This window comes from Chrysemys picta, chromosome 5 (assembly GCF_011386835.1).
Source record: "Chrysemys picta bellii isolate R12L10 chromosome 5, ASM1138683v2, whole genome shotgun sequence".
In the NCBI taxonomy this organism is placed as follows: Eukaryota; Metazoa; Chordata; order Testudines; family Emydidae; genus Chrysemys; species Chrysemys picta.
This window is the reverse complement of record NC_088795.1, coordinates 61,074,052-61,095,098: the sequence shown is the minus strand read 5'-3', so window position 1 is coordinate 61,095,098 and position 21,047 is coordinate 61,074,052. Positions and strand designations below refer to the sequence as shown.

General features: G+C 41.5%; 2 protein-coding genes across 51 annotated transcripts in view; one reads left to right on the top strand and one right to left on the bottom strand.

The window, feature by feature from the left end:
* TRIM2 (tripartite motif containing 2) overlaps positions 1 to 21,047 on the bottom strand; it is a 110,298-nt gene that overhangs the window by 48,434 nt on the left and 40,817 nt on the right. For 24 of the 50 annotated variants that reach the window (XM_005307379.5, XM_065597855.1, XM_065597838.1 and 21 more), the window contains one exon: positions 1,513 to 1,694. The exons of 2 other annotated variants lie outside the window; for them this stretch is intronic. In XM_005307379.5, coding sequence (XP_005307436.1) covers positions 1,513 to 1,646 — 134 coding nt within the window. In that variant the 5' untranslated portion in view covers positions 1,647 to 1,694. Of the gene's footprint in view, positions 1 to 1,512; positions 1,695 to 2,369; positions 2,478 to 7,587; positions 8,075 to 21,047 lie in introns of those variants that run through there. 24 more of the 50 variants (XM_065597865.1, XM_065597861.1, XM_065597845.1 and 21 more) reach the window with 7 other exon arrangements.
* On the top strand, positions 15,661 to 17,661 carry LOC135983954 (uncharacterized). The gene is made up of 2 exons (XM_065597878.1): positions 15,661 to 16,060; positions 17,055 to 17,661. The coding sequence occupies exons 1-2, from the start codon at positions 15,688 to 15,690 to the stop codon at positions 17,528 to 17,530; spliced, it is 849 nt and encodes a 282-aa protein (XP_065453950.1). The 5' UTR covers positions 15,661 to 15,687; the 3' UTR covers positions 17,531 to 17,661.

Sequence of the window (21,047 nt, the reverse complement as noted above, 5' to 3'; positions counted from 1 at the left end):
CCATTTTGCTCTTCACCCACACAAAACTGAAAATCTTATACTTCAATGTTATTGGTAATACCCACTGCAAATCAAGCTAGAAAGCGATGTTTAACACCTGAACTATAAATTCACATGAAGTACCATTTGACTTTAATTCTCCAACAGTTCTGTATGTAAAATAAGAAAGTCTACCACAAGCTAAATCTCCTGGGTCGAACAAAGGACTCCAAACTGTATTTTTTAAACTGACTTTTCAAAAACCACATTTTCCTTCTCGCCTCAATTTGGTATAAAATATAATTCTAAAATATTGCTAGCTGCATTGGAGAGACAGTCAACAGAGCAAAAGTGGAAGTCAGATATATTTTCAGATTTCCTTTCTGAGAGAATTTTTTTTACATACCAAGCATTACCTACACTGAAAGAATGATAGTTAATTACGAGTCAATATTTTAATATGGCATGTAGAAAAGTTGGATATTCAAGAATGGAATAATTATTTCCTCTACTTAATAAAACAACAACATTTTTATTGCTTCTAATAATGGACTAATCAATATAAAATGGACACTGTTAATCTAAAGGCTTGATTCTGATCGCACACCATTTTCATGCTGGTGTAACGCCCTTTATTAGCTTTATTGATTTACTTCTAATTTACAGTGGTATAAATGAGATTGGAATCAGGCTTTAAGGTCTCTAAAATCTATGACAGTCTAGGAGATACAGAACCTTCAGTACTGTTACAAGCAAAGGCCATTCCCCTCCCAATATATTTGTCATTCAGAAATAACATCTTAAAGAACCACAGTAAAGGAAAAGGACAATGGATTTTTAAAATACCATTGACCTCATTCTCTTCTCATTCCCGTGTAAATCAAAAAACGTCATGGACTTTAATAGAGTTACTCATCATGGTAAAGCCATTGAAAATATAGAATCAGGCCCACTGTATCTCTGAAGTATCTCTAAGATTCCTTCAGGAACAGTTCTTCGCCTTTAATCAGAAGCCTTTTACGTGCAGGTATTTCAGCTGGATTTAGAGAAATAAAGACAGCCCTATAGACTTGAACTCAAGCTGCTAACCCAAGTTGCTGTGTCTCCTCTGCTATTTTAACCCAAGCTAGACAATGCTGGTTAGCTAACCCCAGTTAAGAACACACCTGTCTTTGAAGTTTAGACATACTCTAACTTATAGAGCAATAACTATGTTTGGTCCTGGCTCTTTTTAACAAGGCAAAACCAGAAGTGGACGGTGGAGTGAAAGAAGGGAAAAAACATACAAAATTCATTTATAAAAATAAAAATTTGGGAATGCAGATATTCTGTTGCTGTCTCCTGCTTACTGCCCAATATGAAGAATGCCAGTTCACCTCCCTAATCTTTAATTTAGGATCATGCTTCAGGATGACCTAGATAGACAGAAGGTATATTGCTGGTTGAAGATAGTTGTAGGTTTGTGGGTATGCACTGTAATAACTAAAAAGAAAGAAAAACATGAACCACAAATGGTGAAAAAACAGCTCTTACCTCTCACAGAAAGTGTGCAGACAGGGAAGTACTTTGGGGTTCTTGTAACGTTCCAGGCATATGCTGCAAATCAGAAACTGTTTGTCAATCTGTCGCACCACAGGACTTGGGATGTTGGAGCCTTCACTGGCCATCCTAGACCATTGACATATGGGTCCCGATCCCTTCTACCCTGCACACTGCTGAAACAGAGGGAGGGAGGGGAAGTTTTAATCAGCCTGAAATGCCAATTTTAATACCCAGTTCTCCAATATACTTCATCCTGATTTAGAGGGCAATATTTCCATTTAGATCAAAATACAGAGGGGAAACTTCTAAAATGCCCTATCACCGGCTACAGCCTGGAAATAGAAATGGCTGACCATCACACTAAATAATAAAAACCTGTGTCTCTGTGGGTTCTCTGGAAAAGTATGTTGCAGCTACATTGTAAGAGTTACAGGGCTGCTTGTGCCGCAGCCATTATCAATTCTTCCATACTCTGTGATTTAAGTATGTCTAAGAATCTATCTACCCTGGCAATAGAACCATTTTTAAACATGGACCTTCTTAAAGATAGCTTCATATCAGTTTCTCCAGCCAGTGCTTCACAAACAGAACCATTTTCTAGAGTGTGGAAGACAGTTTTGGAATGCTTGTGCTGGGACTGCACAAGCCAGCTAAATGACTTTAGTATAAATCAAGTTTTAAAGTGAGTTGCCCAACATAGTTTCCGTGCCAGTGCAGATAGAGCCAAAGATGGGGCACGTTTGGTTTCTGGAAGGGAAAGGAGCCTCAGCTTCAGAACCAACTGAGTGCTGAGAAGGAGAAAGTGATCAGATACTACATTAATGGGTTCAGTAAAGGAGCCTACGTACCTAGGAGACCCAAAACTAACACATCATCCTGCCCATCACATTGGAAGTGCCACCAGCAGCAGTTGGCAGAGAGGGAGGAAGGAGATCCAGGAAACAGTTAGAGAATAGCTGTAAGAAATAGAACATCCCCAAAAATGAAGTGGGCATTGCCCACATTTCTGTGACTGAAGTCTGCTCATCCCCTCATGGCAAAAATAATGTAAAGTGGGAGAACTATGTGACAATCTGGTGACACAGCAGCAGGTTTTTACTCCTCAAGAAATAGGGGTCAGAAGCAGACTTGGAAATCCTGCTTGTCTAAGAGAATGGCCACAAAACAGAGTCATCATAAGGAGAAAAACCTGTCTCTGGGTCAGTGGAATAATACAGAAATGATAGACATACATAAAACAGGTAATAGTTAAGGAGAGAAAATGTGGGGAAGAAAAGAGAGCAGCAGCATCCAACAAAAGGAACTGAAAACTACATGTTAAAATGTATTAGGAAATGCTAGCAAAACACATGCAGCAAAACTGCAGGTACAAAAGAAGTGTTGTATGAAGTCAAAAGCAATCATTTATTTTCCTTCTAACCAATAAACACAGCACTATTCCTGCACTAGAGATATTCTTGGGTTGGCAAACTTCTTGCAGAAATGTTTCTTTCGTGTTCATTTGATATTTGTTTTAATAATAATGCCCATCTGTCTGGGATGAGGGTCACATGAATTCAGAAGCCAATGGAATTACACAAAGTTTGGTCCAAGCTATTTTGTAATTACTGTAAGGTCTGGTCTCCTATTGAATGTATTATGTATAGCAACAATTACAAAGGCAAAGCACATAAACCGAATAGAGCTGAACCCGGCTTGCATTCTTGGAGTTGTGTGTCTGGCTAGATTAGGATGTTTTACTGGTTTGTTTTTCTATTGTGTGTGATGAATTAGGATAGCGGTGATGGCTATGGACATGCTGTACTGGCTTTTTTAGGAAGCTGGAGTCCTCTAGGGATCACCTTGTAATGAGCAAAGAGTCATAAAATTAGTCACAATTAAAACATTAAGCAGTATGAATTGAAGAGAACATATGAAATGTATATGCATTGGGGGAGGGGGGAGGAACTGATCATTGTTTTCCCTTGTTTATTATTTCAGTTTTAACATTAATGGTTACGGTATTAAATCATATACTATATTTTTGGTTCCTGTATATGTGGTTTTAAAATGTATTTCTTTATTGTCACTGTTCTTTTTCAGTTTTCCCCATATATAACAATATAAATGCACTTAATTGTATAAGTGAAGTTACACCAGGTGCATGTGCGTAATACACACACAATTGATTATGTGATCATGTTACATCTTAAAATCTTGAGTTAAAAAAATGGCTTCCAAAAATAAAAAAGCCAAACCGACCAGCTTCTGAAAGTGAGATCAAAAATGGAGTATTAGACAGATATTAAAATGCATCAGTCCACTGGGCTATGAGGCTTGGGGAGTTTCGGAGATTTGATTGGAAGGAACTGTATTTGATCATTAATTCACAGTTCCATCTGCTCCCCACTCTGTACTAACCTGAAATTTAAAAAAAGTGAAAACCAGAAAGACTGCCTGCATGCACTAAAAAGCAGGTTACAAACAGCATACGGATGTCAAGTGTAAAAAGTAACACCCTCAGCGATTTCATGTCTCTATTATAAAGAGCATTTATCATAGTAAATGAAATTCTTAAAAGAAAAATATTCCTCAAGTCCATTGCTGCAGTTATTACTCAGGCAAAAAACTCTCACCATTTCAATGGGAATTTTGGCTCATTAAAGATTGCAGGATCTTTACAGCTAAAATAATGTTTAAGTGAATGCAGAGACTTATTTATAGTCAAAGATCTTTCATCTGTCTGACCAATTACAGTTCCGAATCTCATTGTAAATCGAATATTGTATACAGATCTCATCCTATCCACTTTAGGTTTAAGATATTAATCATCCAAAGAAACCATGGACAAGAGAGTTTAAAAATAACTACATTCCATTTAAAATGTTCAATACACATTTTGTCTTAAGCACAGCAAGCCCAGATTACCACCTACCACTTTGTGTCACTCTGCTGAAATGAATGGGTTTTCAAATGTGCAACTTAAGGCAGAATTTGGTCCGGTTAGGGTTTTTATTTTTAGGGAAGCTTGTTTTGCTGGTTCTCTTCCCCCTGTGCCGCCGCCCCCTCCCCATGTATACTTTTAGGAGACAGACTATGGATTTTAGAAAAACTGATATATCAAGGGGTATACAGAGTGAAGTTACATCTGTTTTGTTTAATCAGAAATTAGTGTCTTCACACTACAAGCTTTTTCTTTTCTTTTTTTTTTTTTTAAAAACAAAAATATAGTGAGCACCTGTCACTGCATATAACCAGACTGAAATAGCTCAACAAATTACAATCTTAGGTCTTGATCCTGCAAACCCTTATATATGAAATATTATACATACCAGTAGTTCCAGAGAATAGTTTAATGTGCAAGTGTTTGTGGAATTGGAGATTAAATGTCTGATCCTGCAACCCTTTCTTGTGCAAGTATCCCACTGAGCCAAATTCACCCCGAGTGTAATTCTACTAAAATCAATGGAGTTATGCCAGGGTGGAATTTTACCCACTGACTACTAAAGGAGTAATCAAGGACTACTTGTTTAAGTAAGAGCTGCCTGTCTTAAATAATCCTCCTAGAAATTAGTTGAAGACAAATTTTATTTTGATTTATGGCAGCAGCAGCACTACACAATGTTAAAATAGCCCTGAAATATAGGATAATTAAGGATCTAGCCATAGTAACAGTAATTTTTAAAAGGACAACATTATATAATCCCATCTTTTGATTGTCACATTTAGCCAAAACGTCTTCAACTCTTTTTATGTGGTTTAAGTTAAAAATCGAACTTCCAAATATCCTCATTGTAGAAAAGCCATTTGGCTAACATTTGGGTGCAACAGACTACTGCTTTGTTTTACAGAACACAGGAAACTTCTTTTCCTCTGTCTGTTAAAGGCATTAGAGACACAAGGTAGTTGAGGCAATATCTTCAGGTCTGCTAAAGAAGAGCGCTGTGTGACTCAAAAGCTTGTCTCTTTCACAATCAGAAATTGGTCCAATAAAAGATATTACCTCACCCAGCTGGGACCAACATGGCTACAACTACACTGCATGTTAGTAGGGTTGCCAACTCTCCAGGATTGGCCTGGAGTCTCCAGGAATTAAAAGTTGACATAATCTTCAATTAAAGATTATGTCATGTGATGAAATCTCCAGAAATACATCCAACCAAAATTGGCAACCCTACATGTTAATGGCATCATAATCTAGCTTCTCAACCAGGTGGAATAAGAATGGCCATCAGTGTTTAAAATTAATGTAAGACCTTGGGAGTCTCCACATATATATTACAGATCTCTCTCTCTCTCTCTCTCTCTGTAGAACTCTCTCTCTCTAAAGCTGAAGGTGTGTGGACCAGGGCTGGCTTCAGTCACCAGCTTAACAAGCATGTGCTTGGGGGCGGCCAAGGGAGAGGGGCAGCACCTGCAGCAATTCGGGGGCGGCAGGTCCCTCACTCCCTCTAGGAGCGAAGGACCTGCCGCTGAACTGCCGCCAATTGAGGCTTTTTTTTTTCTTCCCAATTGCCGCCGCCGATCACGATCGCGGCTTTTTTTTTTTTTTTTTGCTTGGGGCGGCAGAAATGCTGGAGCCGGCCCTGGTGTGGACTATCACATAAAAATACATCAAAAACCCCACCCTCTGATTTTATGAGAGCGCCACTTTGGAAACCCAGTTCATCTTAGCTAAACCAATTCCAGAATAAGAGCTTATAAAAAAAGTAGTATTCTTTGTCACCCACCCAGTGCTCAAAGATTACATTTTGTCTCTTATCCTTTTGTCTGGAAATATTTATCAATTTTCACTCAAAATATCCTTTAAAGCTCAAAGAAAAAAAAGCAAACAGTTCTGTGTAATAGTGTAAAAAATTCCCAACCCTAACAAGTGTACACAAATTCAGTAAGAAATGTCAGCATGCAGCCCCACCCTTATGGAAAAGAACTTCCAGTAGAATTTCATAGCGATAAAACCCATTAGGGTTCTATAAATGACATTCTAGAATACTTATTCTAAAAAAAAAAAAACGGCACAGTTTAATAGAGAATAATATTCTTCCTACAGCTTTTTTTTTTTTTTTTTTTTTAAACAGCCTTTAGACTCTCAATAGATTCATACATTCCAAAATCAGAAGGCTCCACTGTGATTGTCTAGTCTGGCCTCCTGTAGAACACAGGCCATATAACTTCCCAAAAATATTTCCTAGACCATATTTTTTAGAAAAACATGCAGTCTTGATTTTAAAAATTGTCAGTGTTGGAGAATCCACCACAAATCATGGTAAGTAGTTGCAATGGTTAAATACTCTCACATTAAGAATTTATGTCTTATTCCCCCATGCTTCTACAACAGGAATTTAATTATCTATGAAGTTCTATAAGATTGTCCACACACACACACACAAAATGGAAAATTAATAATTGCTTGTTAAATTCCATAGTTCTTTTTCATAAAAGGGGAGAACTCTCCCACCTTGAAGACAGTGCTATCAAAGAACTCGACCCGCCCAGAACTGCAACTAGATTGACTGAAAGGCTATCAGAACAAACCAAATCATTTGCTGTTTCCTTGTCTGCTACTTATCAATGATATACAGAACCTAGAAGGTCTATTAATGTATTATGAATGAATAGGTTTTCAATGGCAACATTTGCAATGGAACTGTCAGACTGAGTTCTGTAGGAAAGGATGGGTGGGTCTAAATCATGCTGCTTCAGAGATAGCATTATACATGGGTAAACTTCCATCAACCAGATACTATGCCTGCCTGTCTACCTGCACAGGAATAAAATAAGGAATTCAATCCAGTTACAGCAACAGCTACAAAATTTATCTCAGAACACAAAGTCAAAATACAGAATAAATTAATCATCCTCATCAACATACAGAAATCTAATACACTGTGTAAAAACTCATTTTCGCATTTCTTTCTCTCCCACTCTTGTAATCAGATTGATGCCACTGTTTAAAATATAGAGCAAGTATCTTCATTTACTACAGCATGCAGCATCATAAAGAACAAATAGAGTGCCAGAACAGAAGGAGTGACCCAACAGAAGTCACCAGACATAATATGGAGCAAACGAACATTTCAGACCTACCCATTTTTGTAGATAAATAGCTTAATCAGTGCGTGCTGAGGATAAAATCCTTTCGGGGATGGAGCTGCAGTTCCTCAGTAATCCAAGCAAGCAAAACATTATTCTGTTAATATTTCAACTTTAGGAGCCTCAAGCATGAAACTGTTTAAGAATCCCTGACAGCACAGTCATTATTAGAGGCACAGCATATTTTTTGCTCTAGGTGGTGATGCTCCATTCCACATAGAGGACAGGTGTAAAGAAAAATGGAAGAAATAAGAGGAGGCCCAGTGAAGTCATCATGAATTTTTTTCCTCCCTGGGTCATTAACAAGTGGGAGACCCCTTCAAGATTCAAACCAATCAATCTTTATTTAGCATATCTTTCTCTACCTCAGCCTGTGTTGAAAGACTGCAGCAAACTGTGCAAGGGATTGTGGGATAGGGATGCAGCAGAGAGCTGCAATGAGATTCGCTGGTTGTTTTTTTTTTTTTTTTTTTTTTCCCCCTCTCTCTTCCCTAGTCAGCAATCAGCTGTTTCCCGGCTCAGGCAGAGCCATTGAATTTGGTCACCAGAATGTTATTACAGGATTAGCAGGCGGAGACAGCTACCACTGTGCATCTGATGTGCCAATGCAGCTAAGAAATACATATGCAAATATTACTCAGATCAGAATAAGGATTTAATTTAGAGAGGGGGAGTGAATATTACAGAACATCAATTATCAGGACAGTCACCACAGATAAAATGAAAGCACGTATATAAAGAAGATAAAAGCTTAAGACTAATGCACTTCACTCTGATTTTCCAGGCTTTAGAGCCCTGTGAAAAATATATCTTCCTTACCCCAACTTTAAGATATGAGAGAAAAGTGTTCTGTGATTTCCCCAGATGTATAAAGCAGAACAAGAGAATTTCTTTAAAAAAAAATAAAAAAAATTGTACTTCTGGCACATAAGCCAAACAGAAATTTCATGCACCACAAATGGGGTATTTCAGCTTACTCAGACACAAGCAAAATGATAAGGCAGCAATTATTATCCTCATTATCACCTTAAATGCGAACAATGAAAGCACAGCTGACAATCTGCTGAGGTATTTTTTCAATCACTCACGCAGAGTTTTGTGCCTCTCTCCCTTATTCCATTTACCTGTCAGGAATTTTTTTTTAAAAAAAGCTTGTTTTCAATTTTATGTCCTCGGGTGTGCAAAACAGGTCATTGATCCCATCAGAAAGATATTGAGTACACAGAAATTACTGAAGTCAAGCAAAATAAAATTAGTTTTGTCCTCGAATATAACAGCCATGATCTTTTTGCATACATCTCTAAATATATGAGTCTATGTTTCTTTTATGCAAGTGTTCTAGCTACCAGGTGTTATTAAAGCTCCAACAAACATAAGGACTCTAAGGATCCATCCACATTAAAGATAAAAGATTATTTATCACTTAATTGGACCAGGCAAAATGTTCTTAGAAATCAAAGTTAAAAACCTTGGTTCTAGACTCTTTAAACACCATTTGTAGAATATAGTTATTCCCCCCCTGCACTGGTCAGGAAAACAGCATGCAAGTCATATTAGAATACATCAAACTTAAGCTCATTAATATTGTTTTTTCTCAAGTGTAGGCAGGCTCTCAAAAGCTTGTCAAAGTTTTCTACAGTCTATCACAAGCTCCCTTTGTGCCTTAAGATATAAGCAGAGCTAGTCAAAGAACAGAATTCCCAATTAATGGGAAATTCTGAGATTTGTAAAGTTTGTTTTGTCCCAAATCAAGTTAAAATAGCATAATTTTTCTTGAAATGAGACATTCCAAATCATTGTTTTGACCTTATCAAAATGTTTATTTCAACTTTAGTTTAGACTTAATCACATAATATAAAAGTCAAAATGACAGTCTAAATGAAATATTTAATTTCTATAAGGTTGAAATATTTGATAATTTTCTGTCAAAAATATAAACAAAATCTGTTTATTCCTACAGAATTAGGGTGACCAGATGACTGCCTCTTTAAAAACAGGACAGTCCTGTTCTGGGGGACTTTTTCTTATCTAGGCGCCTATTACCCTACACCTCCTGTCCTGATTTTTCCACAGTTGCTATCTGGTAGCCCTATACAGAATGCTTTGATTTTGTAGAATCAGCATTTTACAATAGAAAAGTCTTCCATCAGAAAACTTTTGACCACCTCTAGATCCAAGTTTTATCCTGACAAAATACTTTGAAACGAAGATAAATTTTTAAAGTGCTCTGGACATTATTTAAACTACAGTTCATTTGTGTTAGCCACACTGGTTTTAAACATAACAAGATTCCAACATGGTTTCCCAGGTCAACATAGATGGGACTAAAGCATGCTGTAAACCAGTTTGACACAAGGGTTTCCAGCCTCTGGTATCAACTACAGCTCCTTCACTTCCTGCATCCAATGTTGAACTAGGATTGAATCATAGAATATCAGGGTTGGAAGGGACCTCAGGAGGTCATGTAGTCCAACCCCCTACTCAAAGCAGGACCAATCCTCAAACAGAATTTTGCTCCAGATCCCTAAATGGCTCCCTCAAGGATTGAACTCATAACCCTGGGTTTAGCAGGCCAATGCTCAAACCATTGAGCTATCCCTCCCCCCAGCCTCAGTTATATTTCTTTTCAGTTTCAGCAGAATTCCTTATTCCCTCAATAAGGAAATCCCGGGGATATTGTTCAACTGGCAGAAACAAAAAACCACATTTGAAACAAAAAGCCTGTAAAAATTCATAACTAGTGCTCCCTGAGCTGAAATAGAAACATTCAGCCATATACGTGCACGCAAGTAGCATTTAGCTACCTGTCGTCACTTAGTTACTACTACAAGATTTACATGTACTGATATCGCCAGTATAAATACAGCTATTTACAATGTAGAGGAATGACTACGCACCCCTGGAATCACAACTGATACCACAACATACCACATGGACGAAGGAGGAGATTGCAATCACTCTCACTAGGAGCTATTACCATGTGTCACCAGCTTAAAAATGAGTGTGTGTGTGTGTTAAAGTTCAGTTCTCTTATAATTCCCAGAAGCTGCCAGCCAGCAATGATTTTACATTCTACACATAATAATTCTTCTTTGAAAAAAATAAAAGTGTGGGGACAGTACCAACGGAAGTGAGACAGAGAATGTCTGCAGCACTTTCCTTGACGCTTTTGTTCTTGCATGTTTAATGTTTGACATGTAGGTTTCTTTTCCCCAGTGGAGAGGAAATGGATTTACAGTTCACTGAACAACCCTGCTGCACTTTACCAGCACACCAATTACTAGCTGGCTGCTTTGAATAGTTTTTTTTTTTTTCAATAAAATACTCTCCCTTGGGGACTTCCTGCACCCTCCTTCTCTGCTGTGCAGTTAGTGAAATTAGTTCTGAATAGAAAAATGTGCTATAGCACATGCCACCTTCTCTGTGTGTGGGAGGGGGAAATCCCCACTCTGCTATTACAACAAGAGTGTCTGCTGTTGTTTACTATTCTCTTTCTCTACTCCCTGTCCCCCACTCCCAAAACTCCCAATTCTTGTTCCCACTCCTGGAGATCCTATGAGCAAAAGGGGGGAGGGGGAAAAGAAACCCTATCTGTCAAATCGAAGTGGGTCTAAATTTCTGCACTAATAATGTGAGTATATATCAAAATACTCTGGATTCAGATTAGCTGATTTTGTTCAACATTTATATAGTTACACACACCTTCAAAAGGGAACAGCAAGTGCTTTGATAAGTGGGTTGAAATGTTGGCTCATTTTACTGTAACTTCTATAAGCACCTCTGCTGAAATGATTTTTTCTACAGCAATGGGAGTTAGGCACACAGTGGGATTTTCAAGAGTGCCTAGGCACCTAAATACCTTTGAAATCTGTCCCTTTAGGACCTGCTTTTCAAAGGTGCTGAGCACCTGCAAGTTGAAATAAGTGGGAGATGTAAATGCTCAGTTCTTCTGATGATGGTCCCCACAGAGAGGATTAAACCTTTTAAAGAATCCACCTTCAGTCTTTCTATAAGCATCCCTGCTTATCCTCCCATCTCTATATACAAACACACACCTGTGCCCCACCACTGCACCAGCCAAGGCAGGATTTGTCCTTACAGTTTTTCAGTTCTTCTTTCAGAAAGGATGTAACATATTAAATTAATATTAGAGGGTTAGTCAAAGGTTCCTTATCAACCAAGACCATGCATTGCTCCTCTCTCCCTCACCCCACTTCAATTCCTATTTATTTTGAGTGGATTTTGTTGGTTGAACATACCATTCAGCTCAGCAAGACCCAGTGTAGCATCCAGTAATCACTACTTGTCATATGATCTCTGAACGAGATGAACTCATCAATACCTGCTAGTCCCTCCAGGATTGCCTCTTGCAACCATAATTACCTTCCAGCTATAAAAGAATTGATCTAACATATGTCACCATCTAACTTGCTTTTTAAAAAGTGTAAAATCATCCCACTAAATCCAAACCAGATTATTTTACCTCTAAAATACTTTCCAACTAGTGCAGTGATCTTGTGACTGGTTGAATCTGCTATTTTTTGGGGTTGTTATAAAGTTTTTGTTTCACATTGTCAATATACTTGCTTAGTACTGTAGAAGAGACAAAGATAAAGATATTCAAGGCCCCAAATTGTTTGTAGTCTAAAGGGATTATAGTGACTTTGCTGATTTGAAACTGAAACATACACATTTAACCTCCTTAGGGTTGCCACCCCTCCAAGATTGTCCTGGAGTCTCCAGGAAATTAAAAGGTCAATCTCTAAAGATTATGTCAGGTGATGAAATGTCCAGCAATACATCCAACCAAAATTGGCAACCCTACACCTCCTCCTGATGTCATTTTTCACGATAGGGAGGTTATATGCTGTCCAAGCAGAAGTCATGCTCTGAGAGTGGTATGGCAGGATTTGCAGGTGTGCAGATTTTAAATTCTGACTGAAGATACTTCAGAAAGCTTCTTCCATTCATTCAAATGCACATAGAAAAGGATGTTCAAAACAAACAGGAATTTGACATGAACATACCAAAACAACAAAAAAGGCAAATATATTCATTAATGCTAAGAGTTCATCTGTAATTACTTAGTGCTTATGTACTTCATGAACCACTTTATGTAAAGTCATTCATTTACTACTTGTGATCTCTTGCATTAGGTATCATGTTATTTTGTCACATTAGTCACAGAGAGGAGATTCAAATTAAAAAAAAAAAATCACATGAGAATTAGAACTACAATGTTGGAGAACCCAATATGACAGACACACAGTTCTCTTGCAGTGTAGACAGGATGGAACCATATTTTCAATTATGCTACAGCTCTGCAAAATCCAAAGCTGAAGCATTTCATGGTTAGAACACTTGCTTTGGGCCCAACTACACGATAGAGGCTTGTTTATAGTAGGGGCTTTTAGCAAAAAAAGAAAAAAAGAAAAGAAAAGAAAAATATTCCCAACCATGCTAGCATTGATTTAGCAGTTCCACTGGCAGCTGTAGCATAGAAAAACATCTGTAAGAGTATGTCCATTAGACCTACTTTTGATCTTCCCCAGAGGGAATATTCTGAGAAACTAAACAATCCTTAGAGTGGACAGGGTCTAAAACAGAACCCATTTTAAAGCCATGTTTGGGGATTGCTGTATGCTGTTAGTAGGTACTCTAAAATAGTGGGAATCGTAATGTAGATGGGAGAGAAGAAAAAACAGATAAAGCAGCCTTGCATATTTCAGAACAATAAAAATAGACTGTTTGGCCCAAATTTTAAAAAAGGTATTTAGGCATTGTGACTGCAACATTTACTGCATCAGCACTGCAACATTTACTGATCTAGGAGGCTAAATCTCATTTTCAAAAGTGATTTAGGCACTTATGAGCCCAAATTCCATTGGGATTTAGGGTCCTAAATGTCTACAGAACTTTTGGAAATGAGACTTAGCGTATTTCTACATTATAGCCGCTACAGTGTTGCCACTGAATCACCCTAATGTAGATGTTTCCTTCATCGATGGAAGGAGTTTTTCCATCAATGGCATTAATCCACCTATCCAAGAGGTGGTGAGTAGGCCAACAGAAAAATTCTTTTGCTGATCTACGCATGTCTATACTGCAAGTTAGGTTGACCTAACTACAGCCATTAGGGCATGCACTTTTTCATAGCATTAAGTGACATAGCTTGGTGGATCTAATTTTTAAGAATAGACCAGGCTTTAGGTGTTGCAACGATGACCTAGACTAAATACTAAAGACTAAATACCTTTAAAAAAAAATCTAGACCTTAAAACTTTTAAAACAAAATATCATTTAAGTTACATTAAATGTTAATAGACTGGAGAGACCATCTCCAGCCCAAAACATTGAATCAAAAGCAAGTTTTGAACAACAGGTGGCTGGTCAAAGTATCAAAAAAAAATAAAGGAAACTGATGGGGGGGCTGGTCTACACTAAAAAGTTATATTGGCGTAGCGACGTCTGTCAGGGGTGGGAATTCTTCCATTGACCTAGCTACCACCCCTCCTGTCACAACACTGTCTACAATGAAGCGTTTTAAGTGTAGACATAGCCTCGCTTTAACAATGGATTATCCTAAGCGGCAGAAAACCTTGTCACCCCACTGGAATAGTGTAGAGAAAACAAGCCACAATACCCTGAAAGAAATGTGATTCACAGCAAGATATGGAAGTTAAAAATATAAAAAAACCCAAACAGAAACCGGAGAAGCGTATCACCCCTCCTCGTGTGCAGCCTGAGTAAACACTCTATGCAAGGAACACAGCAAGGATGCAGGGCAGAATCCACCTGCCATCTAGTTGTGCAGAAATCCAGCCTGCCCACCCCTCTGCAGCAGCTAGTCCAGCCCAAGGATGAAATAGTGGCTGCTGCCCCTCCATACTTTTATGTAAGCTTTTGCCACTGAATCACCCAGTTCCTTCCCCCACACCCTCCCCTCTCCATGTCTGCCAATTCAGCACAGAATCTCCTTCAAAGGTGCACAAAAATACTCCATATCCCTTTCTTCTATATGTACCCATAAAGGGTCATTGTGGGGTCAAGTGGTACAGAAAGGTTTGGCCAGGCCCTCTGTGCTGGATCAACTTTCACTGTAAACGCACTAACTCACCCTGTGAGCATATGCATGCACATGTATGTGTGTAAGCTGGGAGCATTATATTGAGGAATAAACTCTGTCAGAGTAACCTTGGCAATGAAAATTACTAATGGCTTTTAAGAGAACTGGACCCACAGGACCCACTTCCAATGGGTAAAAACAGCCGCAACTCTTACTTAAATCACTGAGTTTTTAATACTTAGCAGCTGTCAGGATCAGAGCCTATATCCTCACCCACCACATTCACCAAGTTCATTCTATTTGATTTAACATTATCCATCTTCAGCACATCCAAAACAGGAAACACAAGAGTTTCACAGCATAGAATAAAGTATAGTTCTCCATTCCCAAGTTGTCATTAATAAAGGTAATATTAGTAGCCACACTTAGGCCTGGTCTACACTAGGCGTTTATGTCGAAGTTAGTGCCATTACATCGAATTAACCCTGCACCCGTCCACACCGCGAAGCTATTTAGTTCAACATAGAGGTCTCTTTAATTCGACTTCTGTACTCCTCCCCGACGAGGGGTGTAGCGCTAAATTCGACATGGCCATGTCGAATTAGGCTAGGTGTGGATGGAAATCGACGCTAATAGCTCCGGGAGCTATCCCACAGTGCACCACTCTGTTGACGCTCTGGACAGCAGTACGAGCTCGGATGCTCTGACCAGTCACACAGGAAAAGCCCCGGGAAAATTTGAATTTGAATTCCTTTTCCTGTCTGGCCAGTTTGAATCTCATTTCCTGTCTGGACATCGTGGCGAGCTCAGCAGCACTGGCAACGATGCAGAGCTCTCCAGCAGTGATGGCCGTGCAATCTCAGAATAGAAAGAGGGCCCCAGCATGGACTGATCAGGAAGTCTTGGATCTGATCGCTGTGTGGGGCGATGAGTCCGTGCTTTCCAAGCTGCGCTCCAAGAAACGGAATGCAAAGATCTACGAGAAGATCTCTAAAAACATGTCAGAGAGAGGATACAGCCGGGATGCAATGCAGTGCCGCGTGAAAATCAAGGAGCTGAGACAAGGCTACCAGAAGACCAAAGAGGCAAACGGACGCTCCGGATCCCATCCCCAGACATCCTGTTTCTACGAGGCACTGCATTCCATCCTAGGTGCGGCCGCCACCACTACCCCACCACTGACCGTGGACTCTGAGGATGGGATATTGTCCACGGCCGGTTCCTCAGACATGTTAGCGGACGGGGAAGATGAGGAAGGAGATGAGGAGGACGAGGCAGTCGACAGCGCTCACAACGCTGATTTCCCCGACAGCCAGGATCTCTTCATCACCCTTACAGAGATCCCCTACCAACCGTCCCCAGCCGTTACCCCGGACACAGAATCTGGGGAAGGATCAGCCAGTAAGTGTTGTAAACATCTAAACATTTATTTTTAACAGAACAGGAATATTAACAATAACAAAAATGGGTTTCTCATGATTAGTTTGCCCTAGGTGCTTAACGGTTCAGTCATGGGCAGTGCAACTATTGAAAAAAAATCTAACAATGTCCGGTTTTGCATGATTGTCCTGCCCAAGCCGCTCTACTGTTTAGTCACTGCTAGTGCAGCTAGAGTAAAATGCGGTCTATATGTCCGGGGATAGAGCAGAAATCCTCCTGTGACATCTCGATGAAGCTCTCCTGGAGGTAATTGGAAAGCCGTTGCATCAGGTTCCTGGGGAGAGCGGCCTTATTGGGTCCTCCGTAGTATGACACGTTGCCGCGCCACGAGACAATCAAGTACTCGGGAATCATTGCTCTGCACAGCAGGGCGGCATACGGCCCTGGTCTTTGGAGGCTTTCCCGGAGCATTCTCTCTTTCTCGCTGTCAGAGATCCTCATGAGGGTGATGTCGCTCATGGTGACCTGCTTTGAATTAGGTAGGGGAATGTTAGTGTTGGGACTGCTTGCCCGTTCCTTTACGGGACTGTAACCGCTAGTTTGCAGCCACGCGGTGGAGGCGGGAGAGGGGCAGCCGAAAGGGATCGTTCCCGGGGACAGCCGCGAGGGGGTGGGACAGGGGCAGAGTTCCTGCTTGCCGGATTGCTGGCAGCAGGGACTGACATTGCTTTCAATGTGAAAGGAGGCCATTTCTAATATTAAAGTTTTAAGCTGCCACAAGTCTACGGCTTACCATGTCTGCCTGCAACAGAAATTCCGTTGTCCTGCCCCGCTTCTCAAATGTGCTGTGCAAGACCCCAGGCACTGAATGCGAAGGCCAAGAATTCGACCTTGTGCTGAGTGCGCATGTGATAGGTGCTGTGCATGGTCTTGTTCACAGAGAAAGACTATGTTCTTTGTTCACAACTACATTTATCTTTCTGAGGAATTCACTCCCTTTTTCCCATTCCCACAGCCACATCTGCGACTGTCTCACAACCTAGCCTGGCATCACACTCCCAGAGGCTAGCGCAGATTAGGCGTAGGAAGAAGAGAACACGGGAGGACATGTTCTCGGAGCTTATGGCCTGCTCCCGAGCCCAGGCAGCACAGCAGACCCAGTGGCGGGAGAACTTGTCCCAAATGCACCAAGCAAACATGGATCGGGAGGAGAGATGGCGGCAGGAAGACCAGCAGGCGACTCAAACGCTGCTTGGACTACTGAGGGAGCAAACGGACACGCTCCGGCGCCTTGTGGATGTTCTGCAGGAACGGAGGCAGGAGGACAGAGCCCCGCTGCAGTCTCTCTCTAACCGCCCTCCCCCGCCACCAAGTCCCATACCCACCTCACCCAAAGTGCAAAGAAGGAGAGGCGGCAGAGTCCCTGCTAAATCTCACTCCACTCCTGCAGAGAGCTCTAGTAGCAGAAGGCTCTCATTCCCCAAAATTTGACAAGTTCTTTCCTTCCCGCCTGACACAAGCCCCCGTCCAAGTTTCACCTCCCAGTTCCATGTGTAGTTGATAATAAAAAATACGTTTCTGTTAACTACTGTTTCCATCATGTTCTTTTGGAGGAGGAGGGGAAAGGGGGTTGGTAATTGGACAGGACAGTCACCTTTGGCAGGGTACATAGGCGGGGGCAGGTACAGCAGCAGGGCACATACACAGTGCAGTGACTAGTTACCCTGGTCAGTCTGTGAGGTGGTTTTCATGTTATGTGGTGGGGGGTGGGTTGCTCTGTGACTTTGTGGCAGGGGAGGGCAGTTACAGATCTTAAGCAGCGGTCCTTATGCAGGATCACAGAGCCACGCAGCAGGAGATCTGTAACCGTCCTCCCCCTGCCACAAAGTCACATAGCCCCCCCATACGCACAGTCCCGATCAGGAGGGGTGACAGGCTCCATTGAAACAACCAGCCCACCACAGCGGAGCCTGTCAATCCTTGAGTTTAGAAGCTTCATTTGCGTCACTAAAGTACACCCGCTCCCCACCACAGTCTGCGTCCCAGTTTAAAAAAATTCCCGCGAAAACAGTAATAAAGAAAACAGTGTTCATTAACAAAGTAGAACTGATTTTATTTTGAAACGTGTGTTGGAAGGGGGTATGTAACTGGAGAGGATAGTCAACATTAACTGGGTAAAGAAACGGGGGCAGGTTCAGCTTCTCTGTACACAAACTTAAAAGTCACAGGTTACCCTGCTCACTCAGGAACCTAGCTTTCAAAGCCTCCCGGATGCACAGCGCGTCCCGCTGGTCTCTTCTAATCGCCCGGCTGTCTGGCTGTGCGTAATCAGAAGCCAGGCTATTTGCCTCAACCTCCCACCCTGCCATAAAGGTCTCCCTCTTGCTCTCACAGAGATTGTGGAGCACACAGCAAGCTGCTATAACAATGGGGATATTGGTTTCGCTGAGATCACAGCGAGTCAGTAAGCTTCTCCATCTCCCCTTGAGACAGCCAAAAGCACACTCCACCACCATTCTGCACTTGCTCAGCCGGTAGTTGAAGAGTTCTTTTTCACTGTCCAGGGCGCCAGTATAGGGCTTCATGAGCCAGGGCATTAGCGGGTAGGCTGGGTCCCCGAGGATGATTATAGGCATCTCCACAACCCCAACAGTTATTTTGTGGTCCGGGAAGTAAATACCTTGCTGCAGCCGTCTAAACAGACCAGAGTTCCTGAAAACACGAGCGTCATGAACCTTGCCCGGTCATCCGACGTAGATGTTGGTAAAACGTCCCCTGTGGTCCACCAGTGCTTGCAGCACCATGGAAAAGTAGCCCTTTCTGTTAATGTACTGGCTGGCCTGGTGGTCCGGTGCCAGGATAGGGATGTGAGTTCCATCTATGGCCCCACCGCAGTTTGGGAATCCCATCGCTGCGAAGCCATCTATGATCGCCTCCACGTTTCCCAGGGTCACTACCTTTGACAGCAGTACATCAACGATTGCCTTGGCTACTTGCATCACAACAACCCCCACGGTAGATTTGCCCACGCCAAACTGGTTCGCGACTGACCGGTAGCTGACTGGCGTTGCAAGCTTCCAGAGGGCTATGGCCACTCGCTTCTGGACAGTCAGGGCTGCTCACATCCAGGTGTCATTGCGCTTCAGGGCAGGGGACAGCAACTCACAAAGTTCAAGAAAAGTTCCCTTCCGCATGCGAAAGTTTCGCAGCCACTGGGATTCATCCCAGACCTGCAGCACTATGCGGTCCCACCACTCAGTGCTTGTTTCCCGTGCCCAGAATCGCCGTTCCACGGCATCAACATGACCCATTGCCACCATGATGTCCTCAGCGCTGGGTCCCGTGCTTTCTGAGACGTCTGTGCTACTTTCAGACTTCAGGCCCTCACCGCGGTGCCGTAGCCTCCTCGCCTGACTTATCTGCATCTGCCTCAGGGAAAGGTGGATGATAAGCTGCAAGGCGTTGAGAGCAGTCACAACTGCAGCGATGGTCGCAGCGTGCGCCATGCTCGCAGTGCTGTGGCGTCTGCGCTGTCACTGACTAGAAAAGTGTGCGAACTGATTTCCCGCCGGCGCTTTCAGGGAGGGAGGGCGGGAGTGATGGACGGATGACGACAGTTACCCAAAAGCACCCTGGACACATTTTTTTTACCCAGAAGGCATTTGCGGCTCCACCCAGAATTCCAATGGGCAGCGGTGACTGCGGGAACTGTGGGATAGCTGCCCACAGTGCACCGCTTCCAATGTCGACGCTTTCCCCGTTACTGTGGACTCACAAAGTCGAATTACTGTCCTTAGTGTGGACACACACGTTCGACTTTGCAATATCGATTCCAAAAATTCGATTTAAGTAAAATCAAACTACTCTCGTAGTGTAGACATACCCTTACTAGAACGGCAGTAAACAGCATGATGACATTTACAGAGCACATGTAGATTAGGGGGGAGGGATAGCTCAGTGGTTTGAGCATTGGCCTGCTAAACCCAGGGTTGAGAGTTCAATCCTTGAGGGGGCCATTTAGGAATCTAGGGCAAAATCAGTACTTGGTCCTGCTAGTGAAGGCAGGGGGCTGGACTTGATGACCTTGCAAGGTCCCTTCAAGTTCTAGGAGATAGGATCTCTCTATTTATTTATAATTTATTAAACAGTTCTCAAAATACCAAGCTTTGGTGCTAGAGGCACCTGCCACGTATATCTCTGCACTTTGGGGAGTTTGGTATTCCACAAAGCACATTAAATTCTCTAACAATAAATACTGTGGCCCAAATTATTCAAGGGAGTCAAACAGTGCAGTACCTAGTCCATCCTTGAGGGGACTAGATACAACAAGGATGAGTACATTAGAGACAGACAACTGTATTTTTAATCAGGACTTTGGTTTTTGCCATGATATTTTAAAAGTGGAATGTTTATAATACACCACCATCTTTCTTTGTGTGTCTCTAAACAGTGATGTCAATTGTATTTCATAATAATCCTAAACATTCACTACTACACTTTTTGTTTGTTTTTTGAGTATGCAGACAAAGTCTGGGAGCATACTTGCATATGAATATTTCCATACTACTCACTGATAAGTAGGTCAGAGTAACTCAGCCCAAAGCCATCATTCTTTTCTTGTTAAATCAACTACTATGCAGTAGTACAGCACAATTTCAAGCTTTTGATTAAAAAATTAGTTCCAATAATCCTTAACAGACAATGAAACAAGCACTGTATAAACATTTGCAAAGATTAAAGACTCACACTACATTCTTTTAAGCCATCATCCTGCACATGCCATTTCTTTTGGGTCAACTGACATGTTCAAACACTGAAGGAAAACGTTGTCCCCAAAGCATACTAGCCAGCAACGACTTTAGCCCTCAGAACTAATGAAAAAAATGGATTCTGATTCCAAACTTCCAGGATGGAAAGAATCAATCAAGAAGCACATCTTTTGATACAAGCAAATAATTAGATATAGACAACAAAAGAGAAACCCACCCAGACATTAAGCAATCATATG